The following is a 10,998-nucleotide window of genomic DNA, read 5'->3' on the forward strand; positions in this document are numbered from 1 at the left end:
TGGACTTTTTTAGCGTCATTCGCGCCATTCGCGCCATTCGCGTCATTCGCTTCATTCGCGTCATTCGCTTCATTCGCGCATGACGCTCATTTTTGAGGGGAGCCGGCGGGTCACGTCGGCGGACCCTCCTCCTCCGCCTCGGGGTACCCGATGCCAGAGTCCGTGAGCCTCCTCCGGGAGCCACGTCCCTCGCACCTCTCCCCAGAGTCGGGGCCACATTCGACCTCAGATCAGATGAGACAACCCGCTGAATTTAAGCATATTACTAAGCGGAGGAAAATAAACTATCTAGGATTCCCTCAGTAGCGGCGAGCGAAGAGGGAGAGCCCAGCGCCGAATCCCCGTCCGACGGGCGGGCGGACGTGGGAAATGTGGCGTACGGAAGACCGATTGCCCGGTGTCGCGCGGGGGCATGAGTCCTTCTGATCGAGGCTCAGCCCTGACGGTGTGAGGCCGGTACGGCCCCCGTCGCGCCGGGGTCCGGTCTTCCCGAGTCGGGTTTGGTAATGCAGCCCGTCCATCTCAGCTCATCTGTCTGTCGGCTTGAACTCGTCGCTGATTGGATGTCGCGGCGCGATGCCGCCTGAAAAGTTCAATATTTTCAACTTTATTCGCGCCGCGTCAGACGCGCCATTCGCGCCGCGTCAGACGCGCCATTCGCTTCATTCGCGTCAGACGCGCCATTCGCGCCATTCGCGCCGCGTCAGACGCGCCATTCGCGCCATTCGCGCCGCGTCTCATCGCGCCAGACGCTCCATTCGCGCCGCCTCCGCCTGAATCGCGTGTCATCGCGCCATTTACATTGGTTTTCAATGTAGAGTCGCCGCTCAATTCGCGTCTATCGCGTTCGGTGTGAACGCCGCTTACTTCTACAAATTCCAGTCCGATAGGTGGCGGTAAAGAACCAACAATGTAGTTTATACGCCGCCAGTGAGTGAAGGACAAAAGAAGAAGACGGAACCAATAGTTTGCAGAACAAATGTTTCCGGCCGACGTTATTTTGTGTGCACACTCGTGGAAATTAACAATTCGCGCTCTAACAACGGTCCCCTTTTCGGCTTAATCGTGGAAAACGCAATGGCTGCCCCAGGTCGGCATTACAATTCATTGTTGTTTATAAATTACATTTTTCCAGGTTTATGATGAACATACGCTGCTTTTGGAAGAGTAACGTTACGGGTGAACAGACGATGTTAACCTCAACGTTAGCCTGAAGCTAACGTTAACTCAGACCCGAACAACCTTTTCAATATGTTTCGCATCTAAAAAGAGACTGCGTTATAAGTATTCCTTCATAAAGGTCCCGTAGCGTTAATACGGCTAATGTTAAGTTAACGTTACACATCAAATGAAATGCAGTTATTTAACGTTAAGTTGGCTAAGGTACATATTGACCTAGTTGTCCTGTTATTGACTTCCATGTGTGCTTGTGTACAAACAGTTAATTAACCTTACTTCCCAACAGTAATACACGTGTATAACTTTATATTTTACAGGTCCGAATAAGGACAACATAAGAGCTGGGTGCAAGAAATGTGGATATCGTAAGTAAAACTTTGAGACTCAAGTTTTATCACAAATTAAAACATTTTTTGTGTGTGTATGTGTTGTGTGTGTGTTATTAGTCACTATATTAACCTGGCAGAATGTGGGTTTAGTTCAAGCTGAGGCAGCATCTCTTGTAAAGCTCCAGTGAGGAAGGATTTCTGCATCTCTTACAATCAGATTTAATCCAGAAGTACTGATGGTAATGTTGGAGTTGATCTGTATTTACCAGACTTTTTCTTATAGCAGCTAGAAGGGTTATCCTTCTAAAATGTGAAACAAAGTGTCCTGCTTTGTCGTGGTTTGTTAATCCATTGTTTTCTTTGAATGTGCATTATTTTTTTCAGCGGGCCACTTGACCTTTGAGTGCCGAAACTTCGTTCGAGTTGACCCCCAGAAGGACATTGTGCTGGATGTGAGTAGCACCAGCAGTGAGGAAAGTGAAGAGGACGACACACCTGCACCTCAGCGCAGTGATAAACAGGCACGAAGTAGAGGTAAAAAAAAATAAAAAATCATGGTCCTCTTAAGCTTTTAGTATTTAAGTTCTCTACGGTCGTTAATAGACAATACTATGGTCATAAATTAGGAAAATGTGAATTTGATATAAAAGGAAAAATCTATGGAATAGTAAAAAACATAATGCAGGGAACTAATTTACAAAAGTTGTATTGCACATGGGGGGCAATGGGATATCGAAAGAGGAGGCCATTAGAAAACTCTATATGTCAGTAATCACAAGTCATGTAACTTCATGTTAATAAACACCATAAACACACAGAGGTTTGCCTCCCTAGCTGGACTGTGATGCTTTGCATCAAAGGAGAAAGAGAGACAGGAGACATGCAGACGACTCTAGATTTCTCCAGCGACTCACTGCTGTTACAAACATTTTTTTTTTTTTTTTTATATATATTTTTTTTTTATTTCCAATAAATTAACAAAAAGGATACAACAACAAAAATATCCATCCTGAAACAATATCGATGATGGGGTGACTCGTACAATTTCTTTCTTTCTTCTTTTTTTTGTTTAGCCCATGTATATATAGCTATATAGGATAGACAAGAAAACAAAATACAAACAGAACAAACAAACAAAAACAAACCAAAAAGTAAACAAATATCTAAATCAAATAAAAGAATAAAAAAAAATAAGTGGAAAAGCAGCAATCTGTCTTCACTGACATTAGTGGGTATTTACACCTATATGTGCTTACCTGCACCAACATACACAAACGTGCTCGCAACACATATGTACATCCACATAGTCAAACATACGCATATATTTTACAGAGATACATATATTTAATATTAAGGTCTGCCCTGCTCTATAGGGCACCAATTCAGGGCTCAACCAATCATATGTCACCTTTAGAAAATTCCTCCAAACCTAAAAGTAATGGAAACCAAAATTCTTGAAAAATATAACCACATTTATGTTTTTCCAAAGTTAATTTTTCTAAGGGTAAAAAAGCTGAAATCTGATTTGTAAAAATCTTAAGAGTTGGAGGGAAATCATCTTTCCAAAATAAGAGTATGCATTTCTTCGCAAAGTATGTTATCATAATTAATATCCTGCATTTTTTCGTATCTAACTGAAGATGCAATGGATCATTTAACAAATACAAACTGGGACTTAAATCAAATTTTATTTTCAAAACAGATTGTGTAAAGGAGTGAATTGATTTCCAAAAATTTTGTAGAAGGTCACACTCCCAAAACATATGTATAAATGTCCCATCCGTTCTTTTACATCTGGGACATTTTGCTGAGATAGTCTTGGAGATTTTATGCATTTTTGTTGGTGTTAGGTATAGTTTATGAATGAATTTAAAATTAGATTCCTTAATTTTGTTGCTAGTGAATGGAAAGTGTATTCTTTCACAGATATTTAACCAGGTGTTTTCTTCAAAGACTATCTCTAAGTCCTTTTCCCATGACTTCTTTATAATCTGGAAAGATGACTTACCTCCTCTTGAGAGAATGTTGTAAAATTCACTTATTTTCCCTTTTATTGTTTCAGAGGACATTAATATATCTTCTATCTCGAATAGTACAAACCGCAGTTTGTCTGCTTTAATAAGTGAATGAACAAGACTCCGGATTTGTAAATATTTAAAAAAATCTTTATTAGAAATGTTGTATTCCTTTCTAACATTTTCTATAAGTTTCGAACTCTCGGGCAGAGTAAGACAACACAAGACATCCATTTTTTGGATATATATAAAAGGCTGGAGAGTTAGTGAGGATGGGATCCACAGTCTTGTCATTTAGGCTAAGCAAGGTCTTGAGATAAAGTCTGCCAAACTCATCAGATGGATTTTGGTGATTGAGCATAGATGAGCACCAGCAGTAGTTGTTGTAGATGTTGTGTTGCTTGCCTTTTTTTCACTTTATGAACAGCTACTCTTCCAATGAAAAAGTATCTTAACTACTCTCTCCACAAATCTTTATAGGTACCCATGATGATGACAACGATGGTAGAAAAGGGAGACGCAAACACAAGAAGAGCGGCGACAGAAAGACGAGAAAGAGGTCACTTTTTTTCCTCTACCTTGCAATTTTACTTTTTAATGTCTTAGATGGTGTGAAGCTGTTGTTGCTCCAATAATATTTCTCTTCATTGATCTTTTTTCTTTGCAGAGGAAGGTGTATAGACCATTTCTCAGATGTATATGTTAACATTCGAAATGTCCACCAGTTTATCTCCTGTTGTAGTGCATGTGAATGATAGCAACATTGACCCAATGACTGGATTCATAGCAATGCAATGCTGTTGAAACAGTCTATAACCCCGTGAACTCGGATACCAGTAAAAGCTATAATTTAAGGCAAAACATTTTTCAGAAATCTGCTTTTTATTGGTCATTTTACATATTGATAACATTTCAGCAATTCCTCGTTTTTTTTTTAATTCTCCAGATCTAACTCGTCGAGTGATGATACTACAAAGAAAAAAAAGAAACGCAGCACTTCCTACTCCTCGTCTGATGAGAAGGAGGGTACGAAGAAAAAGAAATTGAAAAGCCGGAAGAAGAAAAGCAAAAAGAACAAAGGGGGAGATGGGAAGCAACAGAAGAAGAAGCAGAAGAAGAGGAAACAAGAATCGTCTTCCTCCTCTTCTTCCAGCTCCAATGAATCCTCAGACAGTGACTGAGATGGCTTTCCTGTGCAGTGTCTGCAGGTCCAACATATTTATTCTCCAGTGTGTTTTTGCAGACATTGACCAGAAGTTGAACTACTAGCTAAAAAGTGTTTTGGTAATTTTTTTTATGTTTTGTTTATGATGGCTTAAATGTGTATATTGTACTTTTGCTAGGATGGCTTTCTAGTACAATTACACTGCTGGAGGTAGCTGGAAAGACAATGTGGTTGCTCGTAATGTGATTATTATCAAACAATGACTGTTATCATTTAACCACCCCACACCGTGTTGAAAGATATCTGAACATTTTCATTCCAAAAGCTTTGATGTGTGTACATTTTTGGGTCTGTCATTAACTGAGCCTCTTTATACGGCTTTGTGTATTTCCTATGCACAATTTCCTATTGCTTGAGTCTATTTCGGTCCTCCCTTGTAAGTTCCTTTTATTATAATAAAATATATATTTGTATCTCTACTGTCTCATTAGTGTAAGTTTTGGTAATAAAAATAATAATTCTAATTACTTCAGTGCAACATGTTAAATGGCAGAAAGCAGTTAGAGGTGCCATGATTGTGATGACCTGCTGAAGTCTTACCTGGTGTAGGAGCAGATCTTATTATTTCCTGTAGAGGGCAGCAACATACCTTAAATATCAGATGGACAATGCTCTTGAAAAATCATTCCAAGAATGATAGATGACAATGAAATATGTAGCTGAGGCAAATATACCTAAGCTGATACTGTATGTTGTAGTTCTAAAATAAACACATTCTTAATATTTCCCGTTAATCTAGGTTAAGGTTTGAAGCATACTAATGAGCCATTAACTGGAACTGTAGAGATCATTTTAGATAGAAAAAGATTGAAATTGGAAAATAGTGAATGACATTTAGGGGCAGAAAAACCAGAACAATAAGGGAGTACCCTGACCCTAGGTCTTTTTTTTTTAAATATGCAATCTACAAGACTAATGATGTGATAAATCTCCTCAATAATGACTGAACCCTATGATAAGATGTGTAGTACCTCTTTACTCCACCTAGTGGTCGTGTTGTGAACAGTCAAATGCTGAGCAGAATCCTTTCAAGTTGCTGCTGAGCTCTTTACTGATCATGTGTAATGGAGAAAAAACAAACAGGCCGACTCATTGGAGTGTTGCAAAACGTCCCTGACACTTGTTTGATTTGCCAAATAATCACGATTAGATCATTTCCAGTAACATTGGGCTTGACTCCTCTATGGCAGAGTCACCTGTGTCAAACATCAATCTCACTTTCTTATCACGTCCTTCCAGGAAGATTACACATGCATAAACACATCTGAAACACATTTTGAGATAAACATACAGTATTTTAAATTAATGCCTAGGGCTACTTAATCCACCTTGAGCGTACACACACACACACACACACACACACACACACACAGTTTTCAGAAAGTGTCAGAGAAGCTCAGGATGAATCGGAGAGGACAGACAGGAGGTCAGAGCTTCGACCGCCTCCTCTGGGGGCGCTGCTGTTCAGTCCAGACATGTGGCTGCTGGCTGAGGCTCCATGGTCCACAGGCAGGTGCAACAAAACCATTATGAGGCATCAATTTTCATGAATTATTGCTTCCATCCCACTACCTCCTCGCTGTCAGTAGGCTGTGACACGAAAAACGTGCAAAAAAGGAACCCCAGAAATTAAAAACCAAGCATCTTTATTTCGTCTGATCTGAGCTATGTGTGACAGATGTTTATAACTGCGCCATTAATTTCACTTTGCCTCGGGGAAGGAGGTATCTTTTTTAAAACATCTTGCAACATCCCGACAGCTACACGCACGGCTGCTGATCAAGAGCCCCGGCATTATGACGGGACGTATCCCTCCTTCAAACTTTGTTTTTCGGTTACGAGAGGGCAAATTCATCAAAATTGTCAAAGAAAAAAATTCACATTCAGCTGCTCCCGACAAACTGACTGGAGACGGGTCAAATAGTCAATAAAAATTCTGGGAATTGGGAATACGTGATGTCTGATTCCTGTGGCAGATGATGGAGTTTTTTTTCACAACCTTGAGCCCCGTGTCCTCACTCAGTGTCTGGTCATGGCAGAGAAAAATCTTTGCAGGAATTTGTCAAAAAGCAACCTCCACCATGGCTGAGTAAAGAAAAGAGTGCCATCTAGGGACTCAAAGCTCTTTAAACGAATACGTGCAGGAAGAAAAGCTTCATATTGCATGGGCCTGAATGTGACTTTGATCTCCTGATCTGACTCTTGGCAAGAAATTCCCTAAAATGTCAAACTACTTCTTTAACATGACATGTTTTTCCTTTTTCTATCCAGGTTAAAGCATGTTACAAACAGACAGCAGATCAGCAATCTGAAAAGTGAAGTCAATTTTATTCATGTAGCGCCAGCAGATGTTTTTTGTTCATAGTAAGCAAGTCTAGACCAGAGATCTTCAACAGGGGGTCTGGGACCCCTAGGGGATCCGCAGAGTTACAGCAGGGGGTCTTTTTTTCTTCCAAAATTTAAACATGTCCAAAAATACATCTAATCTTATCATCTAATGAGCACATATAAGTTAATTGTTAAGTGTTAATGTGGAGTTGCGATGTAGAAATGCCAATATATAATTACAATATCCATCCATCCATTGTCTACCGCTTATCCAGTATTCAGGGTCACGGGGGGTCTGGAGCCGATCCCAGCTGTCATTGGGCAAAGGCAGGGTACACCCTGGACAGGACGCCAGTCTATCGCAGGGCCGACATGTAGAGACAAACAACCATTCACGCTCACATTCACACCTACGGCCAATTTAGAGTCATCAATGAACCTATCCCCATCCTGCATGTCTTTGGACTGTGGGAGGAAGCCGGAGAACCCAGAGAGAACCCATGCTTACACGGGGAGAACATGCAAACTCCACACAGAAGGAACCCCGGCCGACCCGGGAATCGAACCCAGGACCCTCTTGGTGTGAGGCGAGAGTGCTACCCACTACACCACCGTGCAGCCCTTAATTACAATATGTTCTATAAATTAATTAACAATTATTATTTTAATGGCATAGCATTGTATACATACATGATTACAAAGTACTGTTATACATGTCACTATAGGCTACACTACACAATATTATTGACCGGTTTAATAAGGAACAGAAATGTACACGATATGTAATAGGGGGTCCCTCCACCAGGTCTCTATCAGTCTTGAGGGTCCTTGGCCTGAAAAACGTTAGATGTTTCTAGACCATACTTTTTCATTTACAAAGTACTAATATTACCCCATCTACAGTAATGAGTACTAAGCATCAAATATGACTAAAATAAAAATACTAAATGCATCAAAACGACATCATTATAATTAAAAAAACACTTTTCTCCATTGTGAAATAACAGTATCATTACACGCCTGCTGTTGAACATATTGATACCGTACATATGCTTTATTAATACACTTGATGAAGGCTATCGTAAAGTCTTGACAAAAGAAACTTGTATAGTGGGGAAACTTCATAATTGCCCAGATGGCGAGAGGACAACTCGACACGGAGGAACAAATGAAGTCGAGGGAGTGCTGCCGTGTGCAGCCACACCAAGCCCACCATATGCTGTTTGTACAACACAACACCGAGCGTTTCCCTGTTTTCACCAGCTCATTGGCTTTTATTGAGCCTGTTGGGCTGCAGGAAAGCGGCGAGGAAATGGGACTCCGCTGAGCCATTTAAATGAAAATGAGATGGTCAAAGTGATCTTTTAGAGAATTTTGCTGCCGAACAACAGCGATTCAACCTCCATCTTTGAAGGCATTGATCTCAAACTTAGTGGAAATCATTTATTTTTGTGCAAAATGGCTGACCAGAATGACCCCATTGGGGTAAATGATCTCTCATTAGCATACGGTGTGTGTGTATTTTTTTTTTTTTTGCAATTTGTTTATATAACTTTAGCAGCTCCGTTTTCAGGTTTGTGTGGGCGGCCATGGTAGCCTCTGTGCTGGTGTCTGTTTTTAAACCTTTTCTTGGGGGATTTGAGCACATATGCTCTTTTTTTCCAGCAACGCCCTGCTTCACATTCACACACTTACATTCATCCAACCTGGGGAGCGGCCCAGTGCAACCACAGTCTCCTTGTCGAAGCCAGTGCGCAGCTACCGCTGGAGATACAGTCGAATGCTTGGCTCAAAGGCACCTTAATAGCCGTTGAAGAAGGATATAGCGATCGTTTCGGGGGGGGAGGCTGGGAATTCAAACCTGTAACCTTTTTTTGGTCACGAGCCTGCCTCTCTTAACCTTAAGGCCACCACCGCTACACAGCAAAGCATAACATCTTCCCAGAAATAAAATAAAAATCCCTGATGCTGCACTTTGGTGGGAACAACCCAAGCTGAGAGATGGCGCCGGTTTTGCGTCTGTAACCACTGTTGAAATATTATTTCAGAGGCAAGCCGTCCCCGCATCTTGGAGCACGGTGAGCGGAGCACTTGAGAAACGCTTTAGGGCCAATGGGGCAAGTCGGAGGCTATACATTTGCTACCAATTTAGTTCCCGCATCTTAGATTTCGTTCCGCTCTTCCTCTCCTGGCACCCAAAACCAGGCCTAATGTAGTAAATGACCTGTAGGATAAATAGACAGCAGGCTACATGACCCCAGCCTTAAAAAAAAAGGAGGGTGTAATAAATACTACATCGCTTTACAGGAAGCGTGTTCGACATTCTCCCAAAACCTGCAGGGAAAGAAAACGAGGGGGCGAATGGGGTGAGTCTCTGTTCACCGCTCTCTCTTTGGTCAAAACCCTTTTTTTTCTCCTGAGGTCTGTTATTACCGGCCTAGTTCCTGGGTTCCCATTCAGAGTGGAGCTTGTTCATATAAACCTTGAGGTTTTGAGGCATCACCGGGCTGACTGGGTGGCTTTCACCAGGGAATTAGTACAGGGTCGCATTGGATCACGATCAGTGGGCCCTCTAAGGCTAACCTGTGTTGGACCAGGCTGCCTGTGGAGGTGGTGGTGGTGAGGACAAGTTTCCTGGCTCTGGAATATGGGTCAGGCAGAACCCAGAATGTGTAGGCCTCAGTCCTATAAATCACAAAATCCTTTCTGATGCTCTTCTACTGAATCATTTCTTTATCATTTTATTGTACCATCAGTTTCCAGATTAGACTTGATGAGATTTGGAATCTCTTTGACTGTAAGACCCGGTTCTCTTTTATAGCTGTAGGAAGAGTGTATAGATATTAAGCATCTCTGGCAAGAAAGATATAGATGTCATATTCATGCTTTAAAAATCCACCTGGGAGAGATGGTCACTTTTTTAAAATACTTGGTTCACCATTTAAAGTTTTGTTTAATCACTTTTTTTTAGCACCACATAAAAGGGAATGGATAGTATCACCTGCTGAGTTCACCTTTATTTTCTTAAAGTGCTGCATGTATTTGGTGATCATCACAAAGGGTTTAAAAGTATGCACAGAGGGGGCTTTTTCTATAATGCCAAATATTCCACATGGCCATAATGTGACCTCAGTCTGAGATATATATTCTTTAATGACATTTTTTTTACATTGCAGCTTCCATCTCTCATGGCAGGTATTCATCAAAGTAATTAAGTTGACCTATTTTTTATTTTTTTTTATTATTATTTTACTTGCGCCACACAGTAACCTAACCCACCAGATGGTTTGTTACACAGAAGCCGTCATTGGAAAAACTGTTTGGATAAGGGGCGGGCACTTTCAAACATTAGGTGTTTGGATGAACCATCTGTCAATCAAACTTACCAAAGCGAGTCGGGAGAAGAGCAAAAAAAAAAAAAAAACACTTCCAACGGCAGATGCCATCGAACAGTAGCCCCGCTCCATTTACACCTGTAGTTCCCCCTTTAATTATCACTTGAAACAAATGCTGCAAAGTGCAGGTATACCTTTTGGATGAGGTCTGTTGACTTCTTCCTCTTTTTTCTGACCCAATCCATCCGTCTCACTGAGGTCCAGAAGGTGGCAGGAGTGGCACTGCTGACAACGTATACCCAGCAGAGAGAAATAAAAAAAAAAGAAGAAAAGAATACCACCCACCCGACAGCTTCAGCACCACGGAGCCTTTCCTCTCCGCTCCTTGAATGACGATATACTTTTTTTTTACATGTCACCAACATCAGACACATGTGGCTTTTTCTTTTCCAAAGATGAACGACATGGTGTCATCCCTGAGCCGAGGCACACATCTGCTCACTCTTAGTTTTAGTGTTCTTTCCACTCCACATTTATATGGAAAGTGTTGTGTGTCTTTGTTCTGTTCTGTGGGGGGTTTCTTGTCC

General features: G+C 41.3%; 1 protein-coding gene across 1 annotated transcript; it reads left to right on the forward strand.

Moving 5' to 3' along the window:
- Window positions 1-972: 972 nt before the first annotated feature.
- Window positions 973-5,161, forward strand: srek1ip1 (SREK1-interacting protein 1). Its single transcript, XM_084011219.1, has 5 exons — window positions 973-1,090; window positions 1,497-1,544; window positions 1,893-2,042; window positions 4,004-4,082; window positions 4,470-5,161. The coding sequence occupies exons 1-5, from the start codon at window positions 1,078-1,080 to the stop codon at window positions 4,702-4,704; spliced, it is 525 nt and encodes a 174-aa protein (XP_083867345.1). The 5' UTR covers window positions 973-1,077; the 3' UTR covers window positions 4,705-5,161.
- Window positions 5,162-10,998: the final 5,837 nt, after the last annotated feature.

Source organism: Eutrigla gurnardus (genome assembly GCF_963514095.1).
Source record: "Eutrigla gurnardus genome assembly, chromosome: 6".
Lineage (NCBI taxonomy): Eukaryota > Metazoa > Chordata > Actinopteri > Perciformes > Triglidae > Eutrigla > Eutrigla gurnardus.

Bases quoted from the DNA above. Each gene is read 5' to 3' on its own strand.
- srek1ip1 (XM_084011219.1), top strand. The intron at 1,545-1,892 runs GTAAGTAAAACT...TATTTTTTTCAG, and splicing joins GTGCAAGAAATGTGGATATC to CGGGCCACTTGACCTTTGAG. The intron at 4,083-4,469 runs GTCACTTTTTTT...TTAATTCTCCAG, and splicing joins GACAGAAAGACGAGAAAGAG to ATCTAACTCGTCGAGTGATG.